This window comes from Vanessa cardui, chromosome 6, assembly GCF_905220365.1.
Source record: "Vanessa cardui chromosome 6, ilVanCard2.1, whole genome shotgun sequence".
In the NCBI taxonomy this organism is placed as follows: domain Eukaryota; kingdom Metazoa; phylum Arthropoda; class Insecta; order Lepidoptera; family Nymphalidae; genus Vanessa; species Vanessa cardui.
In genome coordinates this window covers 8,941,189-8,959,533 of record NC_061128.1, presented here as the reverse complement: position 1 = coordinate 8,959,533, position 18,345 = coordinate 8,941,189, and the positions used below count along the sequence as shown (strand labels likewise).

Here is an 18,345-nt window from a genome sequence, read left to right as displayed (position 1 = left end):
AAACAAACAAAAATTTAAGAAATCTTCTAGTAAAATAAACAAAAACTTAAAAAAACCTTCCAGTAATTTCTCAAAATAAAATCAACAAAAAAATACAATTGTTAAGTGCTTTCTTACCTTTCTACTCATCATCATCATCATGATGATCTACTTATTTCTTTGCGTAAATTTCACAAATCTTCATGATCAGTGAAACTTAAAAGCTACAATACAAAGGTACCTTAAATTACTAAGTTGAGATCAAAATAGGAACATGACATTACTACTTAAAATTTGTTTAAAACAGTTATCACTTTCAAACTTAATTCCCATTTTCAGACAAAACTTTCAAAATTTCTTCACTGTTATTGTAATAATTCTTTTTACTATGTGCTAGCAGACTTTGTTTTTCAGTCTTAATCTTAACATTGTCATGTGATTGTATTCGTTTACATTCATTAGGTGGAGGTATCTTCAGATTCTCTTTTAACGTAACAGGTCGTAAGTTTGATCTTTTGTCGCTTTTTATTTCTGTGTTTTTTCCTTCTTCTGTTTTTTTTCTGACATGTCTTAAATTTGATGTCACTTTTATTTCTTTCTTCACGTTCTTTATATTTTTATCTGTGATAATTTGTACCTTAGTAATATTTATTTTATTCTTTTTGCAACTTTTAGACGGTAAATCGTCAATAACGACTTCCTGGGCTGCATTTTCATCAAAAAAATAAACAGGCATTGATTCAATATCAAATGGAATATTCGTCTCAATCTTTTCAAATTCCTCTGAAATATTTTCACTTAATTTAATTGAATTAACAGCCAATTCAAGCTCTTTATCTTCTCTTAAATTATTTTTGCTTAACTCGAATAAATTAACTCCTTCATCATGCGTAGCCTCTTCCCTAGCGCCTGTCCCGTCATCTTCAGTTTTACATAAGTTCGCTTCCGTTTCTTCACATCCATGTTCCAGTCCCTTCGATTTTGGTCTAAATTGGTCTATTATCTCAACGATTACTTTTTTCGACGTATTTTTGTCTTCTTTTTCAGGTATTTGTGATAATTTTCCCTTTCCCTTCCCGTTCCCCTTCCCCTTCCATCCCGAGCCCGATGTTGAAGGCATATAAATTTCTTCTAACGCACGCGCATCTTCTATATTTTTCTTCTTTTTCTCCAGGGTTTCTTTGTCTATATCTTCGTGTTTCCTTTTTTTATTCGGCGTTACAGGTACATTGGTTTCTGCTGTATCAGGAAGTTCTTCATCATCTTCAAAATTCTCCAGCGTCACAGTTTTTGCATTTTTAGCTTTGTTATTTTTGTTCTTTTTTGTCTTTATTTTCTTTTCCTTTTTGCTTGATGATGATGATGCATCCATGCATACTAGAGATATCCTCCAAATCTTCTTCAGCGACACTTTGACCGGCAACAACATTTAGTTTTCGTTTTTTTGTTGGTTCTCTAATATTCATGCTTCCGAATCGCATTTCTTTCAGAAAAGTTAAGACAGATTCATTGATAACCTCTCTGTGAGCTTCAGGGTCTTGACCCTCTTGACCACTTTGTGGCAATCTCGACAAAATTTCATCGACGTTCAAAGGATTAATACCACATTTTTTGAACCCCGCCTTTAAATTGGTTTCCGCATTGCGTGAAAGTTCTTCCATTAGCAATTTCAATAATCTTGGAAAACATCCCTTGGGGACAGTTCCAAGACAACGCCCATCTTTTTTTTTCCATTTTAGTAGCAGTTCCCTCCACGCATGCTTCATAGGACGGAAGAAAGCGACGTCCAGAGGCTGCGTCAAATGTGTTGAGTTTGCTGGCAGGAATACAAAATCGATATTTTTTTCTTTACATTTTGCAATCAAATGCGCAGAAAGATGAGATGACAAATTGTCACCAATTAAAACCTTTCTTCCTGGCACCCTGTCGAAATATGGAATAGCAATAGTTGTTATCCAGTCTTCAAAGGTCTTTCCTTCGAACCAGCCAGACGAAGATGAGTTATATCGCGCGCCTTTAGGTCCGTACTTTACCCATGAATCATACCGATTCTGAGCTTTGTACACAACATACGGAGGAAGTAGTTTCCCTGCAGCTGTTCCGGCAATCATTAAAGATGTGGAAGCTTTTGAGTGATTCATTACCCTCTCGGGGTATTTGGTGCCACGTTTCATCAAAACTTTTTTTCGACCTGGGTCATCGCTTAAATTCGTTTCATCGTAGTTTAAGATGTGGGTAGGCGGTACGCCATCTAAACTTTTTTGCAACTCTGAATGGTATTCTCTTATGGTATCGGGTGAAACTGCTGCCCTGCTTCTTTTTATATTTTGACAAATGCGTTTTGCAATTTTATCCGAGTGTCTTTTGAGAAAACCTTCCACCAAGTCAGGTCCAGGAAAATTATTCTTAAACCGCTTATGCTTGATACCTAATTTGTCAAGATACATTTTAACAATAAATCGCAGATCCATTGTATCCAGAGGATACCCCCATTCTGAGCATGCATTTATATTGGTAATCAGGTATTCTTCGTCCGCTTCTGTTAAAGCGGTTTGACCGCCTTGAGGTTTCATCTCTCTTTTGCTGTGACGGTATAACACGGAAATATTTATATTATATTTTTCGGCAACCAATTTTAATTTGGCACCTGGTAATGCCAATTCCTCCACTGCCTTGCATATGATGGTTTTATCGTACTTTTTGTACTGTTTTTTTATGGGATCTGGCTGATATTTTCGCGGCATGGTGCAACCTAAAATACGAAATAAAATCATTTACACAGCAGACGCAACCCTAGCATAACAAAATCTATTGACCCCGTAAGTGATCCTTTTCACCCCGTACTTATGTCTATTCACCCCTTTACTATATCTATTAAACCCCTTCTAGACTTCTATTGACCCCTCTTTGATTTCTATTGACCCCTTTTTGTACCCAAATTTACCTGACAGAGTATTTTTATAATTTTATGAATTTAAATTGCTTTAAAAACAATAACTTTAGTGAAATCTAGTAAGAATATTGTACTTACATTCAGCATTAAGAATCAAAACTCACAAAAACGCAGTATTAATTTTAAAAACTTAAAGTTTTGATGAGCTAAATTTCGGCTGTTTTTAAACGGCAACTTTACCGGTAATTTTCTGTATCAAAATGACAGTTGAGTCATTTGTCTATGGTAAAAAAAAAACTAACGGTATTGCCAAAATAAAATATAGTTTCTACTAAAATAATATTGAAGAGACTGTATGTAGGAGAGTCGTCTAAACTTAGTTCGTTTTTTTTTTCTATTGCCCCCGTGAATTCTATTCCCCCCATTTTACGGTATATGATCATAGTAATGTTGTTTTTAAAATAATCGGCAGACCTTGTTTCGTATTGATTTATTAATGTATTTTTAAATTAATCAGAAAACAAATGATTTTAATTGATATTTTTTATAAAATAAATTTTAGTAATTGCATTTTTGACGTATTTGAAAACCTGGTAACTCAAAAATATAATTTGTAAGACATTAAAACCTATAAAGTTAAAATAGGACATGCGATAAGAATTACCGTCCCGAATTGTATCAATGCTAAATAGAAACATAATATATAATTTAATTCGTATTATCGTTGTATTCTGTTTCATATTTTATCATTTGATTTAAAAATAAAAGTTTACATAAAATTATCACATATTTAAAATTAAATCTTAGAATATGTTTTATAAAATAAAATAATTATTTATGAACGCATCCAATACACTTTTCCATTCTGTGATTTCATTTTGTCTCACTCGCTCAAATAAAACATGGAGGTAGTGTCGTAAAACGTTGTTGAAGTATTTGCCTTTGTTTACGTGTCGAAATCAACGAACAAGACTAGAAAACTAATTTAAAGTGATTATTGTTGCGGTGTATGGAATTTGTTCGAAGATTTGTCAACGTACTGTTTTTATTGAGTGCAAATATCGCAGATATTTCTTGAAATGAATAACGGGGAGGTTGGAGGATCTAGAGGCAGAGGCCGTGGTTGGAATCAACCCGAAAAGCCTCGCGAGCTCCGTCAGCCCAAGCATTTACATGAGGAAACTAAAAGTAAATTTCTTTATTTAGAATTATACGTATTTCTTTTTAAAAGTAAATATATACCGATCAATGTCACTAATCGTTTATAACTACATATATATTATGTCTACATATAACTCAGGTGAAAGTTGTAAGAATTTTCATTTATGGTGACGTCGGCGTAGTTTGACATAAAGTAACCGGTCCTGCTACTAAATGAAGTAGTATAAATAATCCTTAATTTAAATATTTAAGAAATGATTACTGGTATTTAAATATTTGTTATATATAAAAATAAATATAGAACTAATTTGGAACTGGATTATAAAATGGTATTAAAGTTAAAGTTTTATCCACAGCTGAACCTCTTAAGTCTAAACTATCAGCCGAAGCAGCAGAATGGTATCCTCCCAACTATGTACGTCAAGCTCCTGTAGCATATCCACCTGAACCGTATAGAGTGCAGCGGTTTTCTTCTCCTCAAGATAGAATTCGTCAAGCGCAAGAACTAGACACTTATAATTTGTATGAGATGTCAAATTCAATTGAAGAAACTGAAAATATTGATTTGCGGGTATGTATACACACATCTTTTAATGTTTTGTGATTTTTTTTTAATAAATTGATATATGTTACTTGGTAACATTACTTTTTAAAAAGCTATGAGTAATAATTTGAAGTCTGAACTTTTAACATTAATTCAAATAAAAGTAGGTTTACAATAAAAGTTTATGTAGGACAATTTTTTCTTACATAACTGCTAAATAACCTTAAATGTTTAATTAAAAAAAAAAAAACCCTCTAAAAATGGATATTTCTTGCAATTTATTATAGGGTAATATAGCCAGCCTGATTACAGTCATGTGTGAGATAACAGTTGACCCGGGCAAATTTGACACTTTATGTGGACCACTTGTCGATTCGTTTATTTTAACCCTAAATGATGTGGACTACACCCGACCACTTGTTGAAGCTATTGTTAATCAGGTAAGTTTGCAAATGAGACTTTATAATTATTAATATATATCTATAAGAGTGTTTGTTTTATTTAACTAATTGAGACTGTCTGAAACTTGACTGTACCAGACTTATAATCCAAATTAAAAAAAAAGTATATTTGAAGACAAAAATAAAATATGTATCTCTTTCATTACATTACAGGATGATGATATGAATGTGTTTTGCAATGTATTTATTTTAGGTAAAAAGCTATTATATGTTAAAAATACTTTGTTATTTGACACAATTACAGTATTAAATATGCCTGACCTGAATTTATTTATGTGTCTATGCTACAATTAGTTCTATCTATTGCAGTCAATTGCTGAAGCAAATTTCCGTTACAACGGAGCTCGTCTGTGCTCCATGTATGATTCAGTGGTACCTCAGGAAGACTCTACTTTCCGTGCATGTCTACTTGAACGTTGTTCGACTGAAGAGAACAAAATCATAAGTGGCATCGAAACATCTGAGGAGAATATGCGTGGTTTTGCAATGTTTTTAGCTGAAATATACACACAACTTGAAGATAATCAGGTAACTATGACATTCATTAAAATAATATTATATTTGATAATTGTTTCAGTTAAGACATGAGTGAAAGTACATTTATTCATTATTCTTAAAAATGTAGTTTCATATCATCATTATAAGATATTATTAAATTTGTAGGTGATAGTAAAATCTGTTGCAAAACAGGGTAACAAAAATAGTCATATTTTCTAATCTCTTGAACTCAAATATTTTAGAATGGTTTAGATTAAAATAAAAATAATTGAATTGCTTTTATATGAATTGGATAACATTAAGTTACTGGGAGAAATTACAATATGCTGAAATGATGAAAATTATTTTATAATTAAAACATTACATTCTATTGTCAAAGAACATGAATAAATAATTTTGAGACATACAGTCAATTTATGCTACATACTTAAATAACATACTTCAGAAGTGTATGAATTATTTTATTATGCAAGCAACATTGTATTTAAATTTTATATTTGTCTTTGCATCTTTATTTTTAATACTTATATAGTATAAAAAATATATATTTCAGTGGTATATTAAAAAACAATATAACACTTTACATGAACTTATTGTCTATTAATCAATGTTATTATGCTAAAATTTTTTTTTCTGATTTATTTTTACAGAGAGGACGAATAAGGTCATTGGGAGAAAGTCTTTGCAAAGTATTGTTACACCTGCTCGACACAGATAAAGAAGTCAATATTAAAGCTGTCTGCCAGTTGTTAAAAGTGAGTGATAGTTAAATATTATTTTATTTTTATTTTTTTAATAAATATAAATATTGTGCTAAGAAAATATGTATATCCACAAGTTTAACTATATTGAGTTCGGTCATAGTTGATTCCCTTTATTTTATAATTGAATACAAAGTGAGCTACATTTAAAAATATATAATAAGTATATATTATATGTATATTCCACCAACCCATATTGGAACAGCGTGGTGGAATATGTTCCAAACCTTCTCCTCAAAGGTAGAGGAGGCCTTTAGCTCAGCAGTGGGAATTTACAGGCTGTGATATATTATATGCTAAATTAAGTTCCTTAATGCATAAGGGCAAACCCCAATGAATTAATTTCTAAAGTAATAATAAATATGCAGCTGTCGGGCATCGCGCTGGACGCGGACTGTCCGGCGAGCATGCACGCGGCGTTCGAGAGACTCAAGTACCGGTCGCAGCTGGCGTGCGTGCAGCGCGTGCTGGAGCTGCGCACGGCGCGCTGGGGGCTCGCCGAGCACGAGCCCGAGGAGAGCCGCGCGCCCGCCGACACGCGCCGCCGCGCCGCGCCCGCCCCCCCACGTACGCGCGCACACACGCACACACACACACACCCACACACCCACACACCCGCACATCCACACACCCGCACACCCGCACACCTACACACCCACACACCCACATAAGCTATTAGCTGTCTACCCCGACTACGTAATCGGATCGCTTGTATAAATATTTATATATATATATATATACAGATTAAAAATAATGATATTTGACACACCCCACACACCCGCACACCCCACACACCCACATAAGCTATTAGCTGTCTACCCCGACTACGTGATCGGATCGCTTGTATAAATATTTATATATATATATACAGATTAAAAATAATGATATTTGACACACCCCACACACCCGCACACCCACACACCCGCACACCCATACACCCGCACACCCACACACCCACACACCCACACACCCACATAAGCTATTAGCTGTCCACCCCGACTACGTAATCGGATCGCTTGTATAAATACATATATATAAACAGATTTTATATATTTGAAATATCTGAAATAAGTCTGGTCCACAAAGACATAAAACTGGCAAGTGAAGAAAGACAAAAAATTAACTATTCCTCACTTTTAATCTATTTTTTTTTTTAATAAAGTATTAAAATAGCAGTGGATTTTTCTTTTTATTACTTCTTCGATATTAATTTTTCGATCTGTAGAAACAAACTCCGAAACGGATGGGCTGGTAGGCGGGTACCTGGCCGACGGTCAGTCGCTGACGACGGAAGAGTGCAACTTCCTGCAGAGTAACTTGCCGAACAAGCCTGCTTCGCTCGATGACGACATTCTGTGAGTTATGATTTTAAATATGGCTAAGATTAATATATATTTATATTTCTTTTATTTAAAGTTTAATAACTAAAAAGCTGTTTCTTTTTGCTTTGACGACATCTATAAATGTATTTTTTTTTTAATATCTGAAATAATATGGGCTTTAGTGAGGAGTTGGAGAACGAGGCCTGGGACACAGGCATGGACCTAGAGATGCAGGATGCATACTTGGAATTCCTCAAGATTTCCAATCAAATCAAACGATAACCGCATCTCTCCCCGTACGACACGTCCGGAACAGACCAGATTGCGTCTTTATATTAGGACAATTGTGAAAAGTATAAAAAAAGAATAAAACTTTATAAAACAATAAAAAGAGTTTCGGTGAATGCTTATAATCACTTTATAAAAATATGCATGAACATAAGGTACATAAACGTATTAAAATATTTTGCCTTTACTACATACAACAATAGTGTACTCATGCCATAAATCGAGCAATAATAAATTAATAAAAATTGTAATGTAAGTATACACACGTATGGTTATATCGCAATAAATTATTCATATTTTAAAAGAATTATATCTAGATACTCTTAAAAAGCTCTTTAAGTATTGAATGTTAAAGCTCGAAGGCTCATAGTTCGAATAGATAATGCTTTATAACATATAATGTATATTTCTTTTTTTAAATGAATTATCTAAAACACAATTTGGTCTGTGACTCTGGAAACTTGCTTGCTTTACGACGTGACGTGACTAATGAGTAGTTTTTAATTAACATATTTTTAATATTACTATTTTATAATCGAGCATGCAGTAACAGTACATAATGATTATAGACTAAATGTAAACAAGTAGGCAACTAAAATTTCTTAAATCAATTTTAAAAACTCAATTGGTAGAAGAGTAGAATTGGCAAGCCGACTTTTGTTGCATAACGAGTTTCTTTTTATATAAAATCGCAAGAATCGTTCATTTCGACACCTACATTGACTATGAAGTAAGTTCAAAACAAACAAGCCTTTTTAAGGTTACGATAAAATTATATTTCATACCGCATTTACACATTCTCGACAAAAATTGGACTATCGTGTAGATGATCTACCGTCAACGTATTCTACTTATATACTTAATATTTCTAGGGACGTGTACATTACTCGCCCACATGTGTAGATGCGGCTTTAGGTGTCAAAATAATCGATACATATTTTCTTTTATTAATAATTGTCTATTTAGTCTTACAATTTCTCAAAAGAAATTTCAGTGAAACATGTAGTTTTAAAAACATTAGTCATTTGAATGAGTATGGCATAAAAGGTAAAACGAAAACGTATAAATTATGTTACACATTGAATTCTTCCATAATAGTTATATACGAAAGTGGTGCTGTTATCACAAAACGCAATAGAAAAGGCCTTACAATATGATCGCGATGCAGTTAATTGAAATAAGCTAATACAATTAAAATGTAATTTAGAGAATGATGTAAACTTAAGGTGTATTTCATTGATTTTGATGAACTTTTTTACAACTTGATCATAAAAGGCATAGCTTTGTTTTTGATGTGTTGGTTCACGTTTAAAGATTTTTAATAATACTATTATTACTCTGATTATCCGTCTTATATATAATAAAGTATGTAGTACCCACCTCTTCTAATAGAAATAAGCATGTTTTATCTACTTTATTCTTGTTTACATTTTGTCTAAAATGTTAAAAATGTTTAGTGATCTCATTACTTTTCCATTTATTTTGTCTAATTTACGACAATAAATGCCATATTCAATCTTAATATCGAATATCTTCCTCTTAACACGTAGAGTATATTTATAACACAAATGACATTTTCCCATAGCCTTATCTATTATTACTGAACGAATAATAGAAAACAGCACAAATTCTTTTACCAAACGGTTAAATTAAACACGATATTTCTTTTATTACCTTCTAATATATTCTGAACTAATTCGTGGCAAGAAAAACATTCCGGTAAACATACACATGCATTTTTATGTTAATGATATGTTATTTTAAAATCATTTTTCAAATTAATCATTAATACTCGAATTTTTTTTTAAATAAGAAGATAGTTAAAACCCAAATAATTTTTGCTTTATAGTTTACTTGTCACGGTTTATAATTTACTTTAGAAGCATGTGATAGAACTTTTAATTTAATGTTATTAAGTTTTATTGAAATGATGACAATATTTTGTTGTGGAGGTCAACATTATGCCAAATTGTTACATTTATTTGTTGTCATTACATAATAATGCGTGTACGATAATGTTTGGGAGAGTGTGGTCGTGTCATGAGCGCCGTGAATCCTAATGGCTGTAATAAATACTGAGAAGTAATACTTTTGTGTTATTATTATTATTCTCAACATTACATAATAAAATAATTTTTGAATGTGTTTATGCAATATCGGTTTTATTTATTTGAAGCAATTAGGCGTATGTTTATAATATTCCATTGTATTTTTTTGCAGTGATATTATGAATGTTATAAGAATAAATGGATATTTTAATAAAAGTCATTTAAATATATTTGAGTTTTATTTAAAAAAATTTAACCAGTTTTTTGTTAAAACGTTTTTTAACAATTCGAAATATAAAATGGGGCTCCCAAAATAGAACATATAAGTTATTCAATTTAAAGTATATCTACAACATCAATCTTTTTCAAACATCAGTTACGTCTGGCAAGACTTTGTATGGGTTGAGTATTCCATTGGGATCCATAGATTGTTTCAGATCTCTCATGAGTTGTAACGCAGTCTTGTCTTTGCTGTAGTGTATGTATTGTGGCTTTCTAAAGCCAACCCCATGTTCGGCACTAATGGATCCTCCGACCTTCGCGACCTCTTCGTAGATAAATGGTTCCAATATGGCGCGTAACTCTTTACTATATTCCGGCGCGCTCACGTTTATGTGAATGTTCCCGTCGCCTGTCAACAACATTTATTTTTATTATATAAACGATAACATTTGTAACTTAAATAGTTGACATTGAAAATGATAGTCGCTGTGCAAAAGACTTATCACTGAACATGACAACTAGTTCTGTACATTTTTATTTGTACTGTATATCTTTATTTGTTTTACAAGTAAATTGAGTTTGGTTCGTTTTGGATTATTGTTCAAACATTCATATTCCAATGTTGTCTTTCCGAATTCAAGTGGTTCTTTTTAATAACACTCAAAAATAATATCATTAACTACAGCACCTACAGATATCTTTGTTCAGCCCTATACTTAAAAATGTATTTATTATATCTAAAATTAAAAAAACACCTTATACTTCTTATATAGATTAAAATACTGAAAATATATTGTAATATTTTTTTTTAAATCATATTTTACCCTAAATCAACTTAGATGGTTCCTGGCGTTATCTACATTTTAGTGACAAATTGATAAGGTATTTACGAAACTCAATGGAGCATACAAATGCAGCTCGTTACGCATTTTGTTGTTATAATGCATATTGTTTTGTTGTTACGCACCGACGTGTCCGTAGCCGAAGACGCGCGCGCGCTCGCCCACACGCGCCCGCAGCGTGAGCACGAGGTCGTAGTAGTTTCGTAGCGGCAGCGACACGTCATATTTGAAAACGTAGCCGTTTATCAAACCCGCGCCCGCTATGCTCTCCCGGATGTGCCATATACTCTAAATACATTTATTTTACAATTAAAAATCGCAGGATGTTGCAGAGACATTGTAATTGCGTGTACACATAATATAAACCATATGTTTTACTAATCTATTGATTCTTTTCTGTTCTGAATTCCGATTGACTTAAAAATGGGTGTACCCATATTCACAAGTCACCACCGGCCATATAAATAAGTAAGTCTCTTAGTAAGATAACATGTGCCTGTGACCTGTGACTTACATTAAAATATTTTTTATATATTGCGCTTATAGTTACATTGGCTCACGTATCATTCAAATGGACCCAACAATAGGTATATAGGTAACTAGTGGTAGTAGTAAGACAAGTGGGTTGCACCTACCCCTACAAAAATTTCTCCACTACTTGTGTGTACTGTGCACAAGTAGGGGACACATTTTACTAATGAATACCTTAATTTTAGCAGGCTCGGAGGTAACAGTTCCGTCTAATATGAGTCCACTCTCCATTTCTTGGGAGAGAAACCGGGTCAGCTTCTCGTTATCATGGGTCTCGTCACTGCCGTGAGTCTCGATCAGCACATAGAACGGGTAGTCACCTATTGGGTTTCTATACATAAAGTAATGTATTGTACATTATTTTTTTCCTAACATCTAATAAGACTAAATGATTATCTCGGTGTCTATATGACTCTAATTTATTTCGGGTAAAGATATACCTGTGTTATTATTAATTGGTCCTTATTGTTTCAAATCAAAGAAACTCTACTGCTATTTAAAAGTAATTTCTAACTCATAACACACTAATTCAGGAATTTCATACACAAACGGAGGTATTTGCCGGATTTGATTTTTATTTAATATTTTTTTAGGTTTTCTTTTAAATAATATTTTTTAGAATATAAAAAATATATTGATAAATTGATAAATTGAAAACTAAGCAAATAATACGAGACACACGAAAGACAAAAACAGATAAGGATATTACATAATTGATTATTCAAATATAGAAACACGCAAACACTACAAAATAAACTGATAAATTCGTATGCAATCAAATGTTAATTTAAAATGATACTTACGAAAGTTTGCAATTTTCAACAGTTAAACTAATTGATTTGTTGTCCGCCATTTCGAACGCTGAAAGTATTTCTCCCAACGACGACTTAGCACTTTTGTATAGCTTAAGAAGATTTTCAAAATTCTCTACACCTGCAAAAAGTTCGAGTTTCTTGTAATAAAGGTATATAGGTAAACTTACTGTTAAAATAACATTTCTCGTTGAAGAAATTCGATATGAATATAGTTAGTTAGTTAATGAGATAAAGACTATGCATAAATATGTAGGTGTATCTACAGTATTTCCGAGTTTGAATTACATTCGTAGTTGGTTCTAGTATTTGAACCAAAACAAGAAATAGTCTCTAAAATAGATTTTTTTATAACATTTTATTTTAAATTTGAGAAGAAAGAGTCGAGATGGCCCAGTGGTTAGAACGCCTGCATCTTAACCGATGTTAACGGGTTCAAGTCCGGGCAAGCACCGCTGTTTCATGTGCTTAATTTGTCTTTATAATTCATCTCGTGTTCAGCGGTGAAGGAAAACACCGTGAGGAAACCTGCATGTGACAAATTTCTAGAAATTCTGCCACATGTGTATTCCACCAATCTGCATTGAAACAGCGTGTTGGAATATGTTCCAAACTTTCTCCTCAAAGGGAGAGGAGACCTTTAGCCCAGCAGTGGGAATTTACAGGCTGTTGTTGTTGTTGTATTTTAAATTTGATCTCTATTTTTGCCGCACTTATTAAAAATACGTTAGTGTATGTTTATTTTAAGCACGTTCTCTAGTATGTAGGTGCTATTTGGGTAACCTTTATTCCGAAATGCCGTGTAAATCTTTCATTTTATACTTTTTGTCATAAAATAATAGTGTGTTTAATTATATAGAATCGCCTACCGAAGAAACCAAGAGACACTGCCTTGGGTAGCGCGGGGCAATGAATAGCGACTTTAGTAACTACTCCCAAAGTGCCTTCGGAACCTATGAATAGGTGTTTTAAGTGGTAACCCGTGTTGTCCTTCTTGAGAGTTCGAAGACAATCAACGACAGTGCCATCTGCTTTCACCTGCAATATGTGACTATGAATGACTTATATTTATGACTTCTTCTACATTAAGTACGAAAAACGATAAATTAATTTATTATTCTTTTTTAGCCTGGGTTTGATTGTTTTTTTCAAAGAAATGGAAGGTTAAGTATCTAAGGATTCCGATGTAATTAAATACATTTTTTTAAATTATCATTTTGAGAGCCATCAAATTCGAAAATTTAACCAGAGAAATGGTCAGTGCTAATTTTGAAAATCACATACATATATTTTGTAAATATAAACATGTAAAAGTAGGTAACATACAGTTAGTTCTGCTCATGTGAAAATCCCAAAAATCATCACAGCCTTTATAAGTATAGATTTATAAATACTCACAGCTTCGATTCCTAAAACGGACCCGTGCAGATTGCCATATCTGAGTAGTCTGAGACCTCCCGCATTGGTGCTAATATTTCCACCGATATGACATGAGCCTTTGGCGCCGAGGTCCAGTGGCATAATAAGGTTGTGATCACGAACATAGTTATCTAGATTTTCTAAAATACATCCCGCTTCACATACTAAGGCACCTGTTAAAATATATATACTCATCTATATCAAAATTTTTAATAGGCAATTATTCACGTTAGGTATCTTATGAATGCACGGCAAAACCACTGGACGCCAATTCTTTTAACAAATTGACACTCAATGGATTCAATCATTGAGTAATCATTGTCGTTCACTTTTCAACCGACTTCAAAAAGGAGGAGGTTATCAATTCGTCTGTATTTTTTTTTTTTTTTTTTTTTTTTTTTTTTTTTATGTTTGTTACCTCTTAACTTTTTACTGGGTGGACCGATTTTGATAATTTTTTTTTTGTTTGAAAGGTAGTGCTTCCCGTGGGGTCCCATTTTTTTTTTATTTTTTTCCGATGATGGTATCCGTATGAAAACGACATAAGTCTTAAATTTGCATTATGTATATGCGCGACAAATAGGTGAATAACTCAAAATCACGTTAACCAATTTTGATGATTCTTTTTTTATTATAAAAGATATACTTTAAGGGTAGTTTGGTGAAAGTTTGGTAAGATTCTGAGCACAGGATCCATGACAAATTAAGGGAACGGGAGGGAACGGAACAATTCTGAGGAGCACGTTAGCAATACTCGGTCGAATCTTTTATTTATGGGTTACATGGATATTTGATTCACCTTCCGGAACGTGGTTGTGTTTATGTAATTGTAATAATCGAATATTATAATCAATTAGCGACCCGCCCGACTTCTCACGGGTGCAATACTGATACTAAATATACTAAAGAATTTGTTTATTTACGACATCACATTGCAAACTTCTAAAATTGTCAGTGTTTCTTTACTGTATTGTTCATTTATTACATACACAAACCTTCCCCTTGAATTACACTATCTATTAAAAAAAACCGCATCAAAATACGTTGCGTAGTTTTAAAGATAACTCCTAAACGGCTTACAGTTAGGGTGCGATTTGGGGCAGAATTTCTTTCTGTCTTTAATCAAATTTTGTGTATATGATGTGATGTCATATGATGTACGACATAGCATACGAATAGCTCTTTTGCAAAGTTTTTTTTACTGAGGTCGATTACAGCTCATTCGAGGGTGGTACCTTGTAGTTTATGCCGCATGACGTATTAAAGCCGCATTTTCGAAAGTCTATTTTTGCTTTATTCGAAAGTTTCTTTTGAAATTGTCCCTGAAGTAGTTTCTGATTCATATAAACGGCACGCTTAATCTATCCATATTAAGAAAAAAATGTTAGTCTACATCAGCTTCACTTAAAATCAAAAAATAAATAAAATTTTAACAAAAAGAAAAACCGACTTCAAACAAAACAGTATTTTAAAACAAATTAAAATGTACTAAAAAGTAATAAAAATAATTGCATATTTAAAACATTTTTGAGAGTCCTCCTAGGTAAAATGAAATGAAAAATAATAGACTACTTATAAGTCGATTTACGATTATATAATGTAGTTATAATTATTGCTATATTTGGAGTCGGTGTCAGCCAACCCTATACTATACCTATCAAAAAACAATACGAGAATACTTTAAGAAATGTTTCTTACAAATTAACTTTTATACGATATTATACTGGGTCAATCAAGAGGCTCGTATCGCTTCTTTCTTTTGATTGTTGAAGCGTGTACCCGTGGCTGACACCGGCTCCAAATATAACAATAACTATAACTACGTTATATGATCGTAAATCGACTTTTAAGTAGTCTAATATTTTTCATTTCATTTTACCTAGGAGGACTCTCAAAAATGTGTTAAATATGCAATTATTTTTATTACTTTTTAGTGCATTTTAATTTGTTTTAAAATACTGTTTTGTTTGAAGTCGGTTTTTCTTTTTGTTAAAATTTTATTTATTTCTATTCTAAGTTAGTTAGTTAGTTCGAAATGTAATCGGGATCGCAACCGATTAAAATAAGAGAATTAGCCTCTGTTACGTTTTCTGAAGTTGGTTTTTGCGAAGAGTAGTCGTAGTTACATCGGAATTGAATCGCTAATGTTTTATAACCGAAAAGGAAGGGGTAAGCTTTTTGAAAACTATTTTTTATTAATTTAATTTTCAGGATGAAACAAAATTAAAAAAAATTGTGGTGTTACGGTAAACGAAATCTTACCTCAGAACATACAAAATTCTACCTATATCAATACTTTTTAATAGACCTTAGAGATAATAAATTATTAATCATTCTATTTAGATACCGCGTAAAGTGTAGCAGATTTGAAATACATTCTTAGCGAATTGTTGTTACGTGGATTCATATGAGGTTAGGTTGGATACATAAGATATAGTTATTATTTAAATAATAATTCCTACCTGATATGTCATCTAAACTGATTATTTTGTTCATATGAACAAGATTTATGACAATTTCGTCGAAAACTGGAACTGAACCTCCGACCAGTCCGGTATTTCCGCCTTGAGGACATACTGCTAAACGATTTTTGTTGCAGTACGAAAGGATCTGAGACACTTCATCTGTTGTTTTTGGTTTTAAAACTATTTTTGATTGCCCTGTGCCAAAAAAAATCTGTATTATTTGGATGATTTCATTCAAATAAAACTAACATTATCTTTCAAGAATTTATAACTAGACTGCTATCTTAATGTTTAATGATGACTGAAAACGGTAAATATAAGCAATATTGAACGATAATAATTTACGTAACATTATTACTATTTGATTGTTTATTCTATACATTTAAAAAAAAAACAAAAAATGAAGCTATTAGTGAATCCATAATTAATGCTATTTTAAATTTTAGGTACGTGTATAAAGGGATTTATCTTTAAAACCTCCGAGGACCTCTTCCAATCTAACTTAAGTTAGTGTTAATTGCAGGTTATAATACCTAAGTAAAAAAAAAAAAATATTTTTAAAAGTGAATACAAACCTCTACAATTTTTAATCCAATCGATATTAAACGGGAGAACATCTGATTCATCGGTCAATACCCGATCTTCGCTTAAAACAGATTTAAAATATTCAACATCTGCTGATTTTAAAATGCCAAAATTTTTCCTTTTCACTGCATATTTTTCCTATAAATCAATTTGCATAATGTATACGTGTGTGTATCTTGTTATCACCCGTTTATAACCCGCGCATATGGCTTGTGTGTATGTTCTAAATTAAATAACTTTCACCAGTAATATAACATGATACAAATAATGTGATAATATTGGAAACAACTGAGGTTACACCTTATATACGATTAAACCTTAAGTATTTTATGGTAATTAAGTATGCCATTCGCCATAAATTTGTATATAATTTTGACTACTATATATATCTATATATACTATTTTATGTGATTTATTTAAGTTTGTTACATTACTTTTAACACTAACATAAACCATTAATTAAGAAGATAACACTAATTTTGTCATCTTAACGATATTACTTGTAATACATTTTAAATGTGTTGATATAAATAAATGTCAATTGATAAATAACATACAATTACATACAGCTCACTTACTGATGAAAATTGTGGAAGGAAGCTTGTTGTGTATTTTGCTTGAGAGATAATATTAGACTTATTTAAATTTGAAATAAGAGTTGCTATTGATTTTATCATAGTTAATAGTATATAAAAGTGCTGCGATAATCGGCATACGCGAAATTTAATTTTAATGCGTAGATACTTTCACACCACTATTGCGCAAGCATTCGCAACCGCGTTTGCTTATCTACTAAATTATAAGTCACAACTCGCGTAGTGCATTACGCAATTCGATATCTTGACGTAGAAGTATTAAAATACAATAAGTATAATTATATATAATGTGCTGCTATTAATGTTTCTTAAAACATCTAAATTAGTGTTTGAAAAAATTCAACTACATATTTATTATAGTACCTATATTTATTTTTAATACTTAAATTTGTTTCTTTATTCAAGTACGAGTAAATAAATACTAATATTATTTCGATTATAGTGTGCGGTAAGAAAATAAAATTTCATGATTTATGAATGGAACCTTAGGCTTTCACATTCATCGTTTTACCAATTGATACTTGCAAAAGGCTTAACTTAAAAAGTGCTATAATAATAATATATTGTTTAATGTTTATTAATAAAATACAAACTCTTTCAATCAATAACAGGATTTTTGGTAATTTGTCTATTTCTAAAGCTTTCGTAAAATTTTGCCCAAACAGGATGTAACTGAGATTTAGAGTTATTAAAAAAGGGACCAATCCTCATTTTACAATAGGCTATTTGACAATGCGAAAAATAAATTGTGAATTATTGTAATCAGTGCATATTATGAGTTTTAAGATGGTTATTTACTAACGAAACTTGAAAATAATACTTAATTTATTCAAAAATCAATAAATAAAAATGCATTTTTTCAAACGTTTGTCATGTGACACAAAACGCTCCTGATTGGCCGGGCTTATGATGAAGTCA

At 31.9% G+C, this 18,345-nt stretch overlaps 3 protein-coding genes across 4 annotated transcripts; 1 reads left to right on the top strand and 2 right to left on the bottom strand.

The window, feature by feature from the left end:
- Positions 1-301: 301 nt before the first annotated feature.
- On the bottom strand, positions 302-2,723 carry LOC124530475. The gene is made up of 2 exons (XM_047104657.1): positions 1,358-2,723; positions 302-1,281 (listed from the first exon to the last, which is right to left on the bottom strand). Exons 1-2 carry the CDS (start codon positions 2,721-2,723, stop codon positions 302-304), a joined length of 2,346 nt encoding a protein of 781 aa, XP_046960613.1.
- Positions 2,724-3,747: 1,024 nt separating this feature from the next.
- Positions 3,748-9,710, top strand: LOC124530742 (polyadenylate-binding protein-interacting protein 1). Of its 2 annotated transcripts, none has more exons than XM_047105008.1 (8): positions 3,748-4,060; positions 4,390-4,604; positions 4,865-5,017; positions 5,348-5,566; positions 6,187-6,291; positions 6,666-6,864; positions 7,523-7,652; positions 7,802-9,710. In XM_047105008.1, the coding sequence occupies exons 1-8, from the start codon at positions 3,952-3,954 to the stop codon at positions 7,899-7,901; spliced, it is 1,230 nt and encodes a 409-aa protein (XP_046960964.1). In that variant the 5' UTR covers positions 3,748-3,951; the 3' UTR covers positions 7,902-9,710. The 2 variants fall into 2 exon arrangements, with proteins under 2 accessions (XP_046960964.1, XP_046960965.1); XM_047105009.1 differs by lacking the exon at positions 3,748-4,060 and adding an exon at positions 4,193-4,297.
- A 471-nt stretch (positions 9,711-10,181) lies between these two features.
- LOC124530741 (D-2-hydroxyglutarate dehydrogenase, mitochondrial) lies at positions 10,182-17,629 on the bottom strand. The gene is made up of 9 exons (XM_047105007.1): positions 17,410-17,629; positions 16,822-16,969; positions 16,244-16,441; positions 13,761-13,954; positions 13,232-13,400; positions 12,354-12,483; positions 11,725-11,881; positions 11,145-11,307; positions 10,182-10,586 (listed from the first exon to the last, which is right to left on the bottom strand). The coding sequence occupies exons 1-9, from the start codon at positions 17,506-17,508 to the stop codon at positions 10,321-10,323; spliced, it is 1,524 nt and encodes a 507-aa protein (XP_046960963.1). The 5' UTR covers positions 17,509-17,629; the 3' UTR covers positions 10,182-10,320.
- Positions 17,630-18,345: the final 716 nt, after the last annotated feature.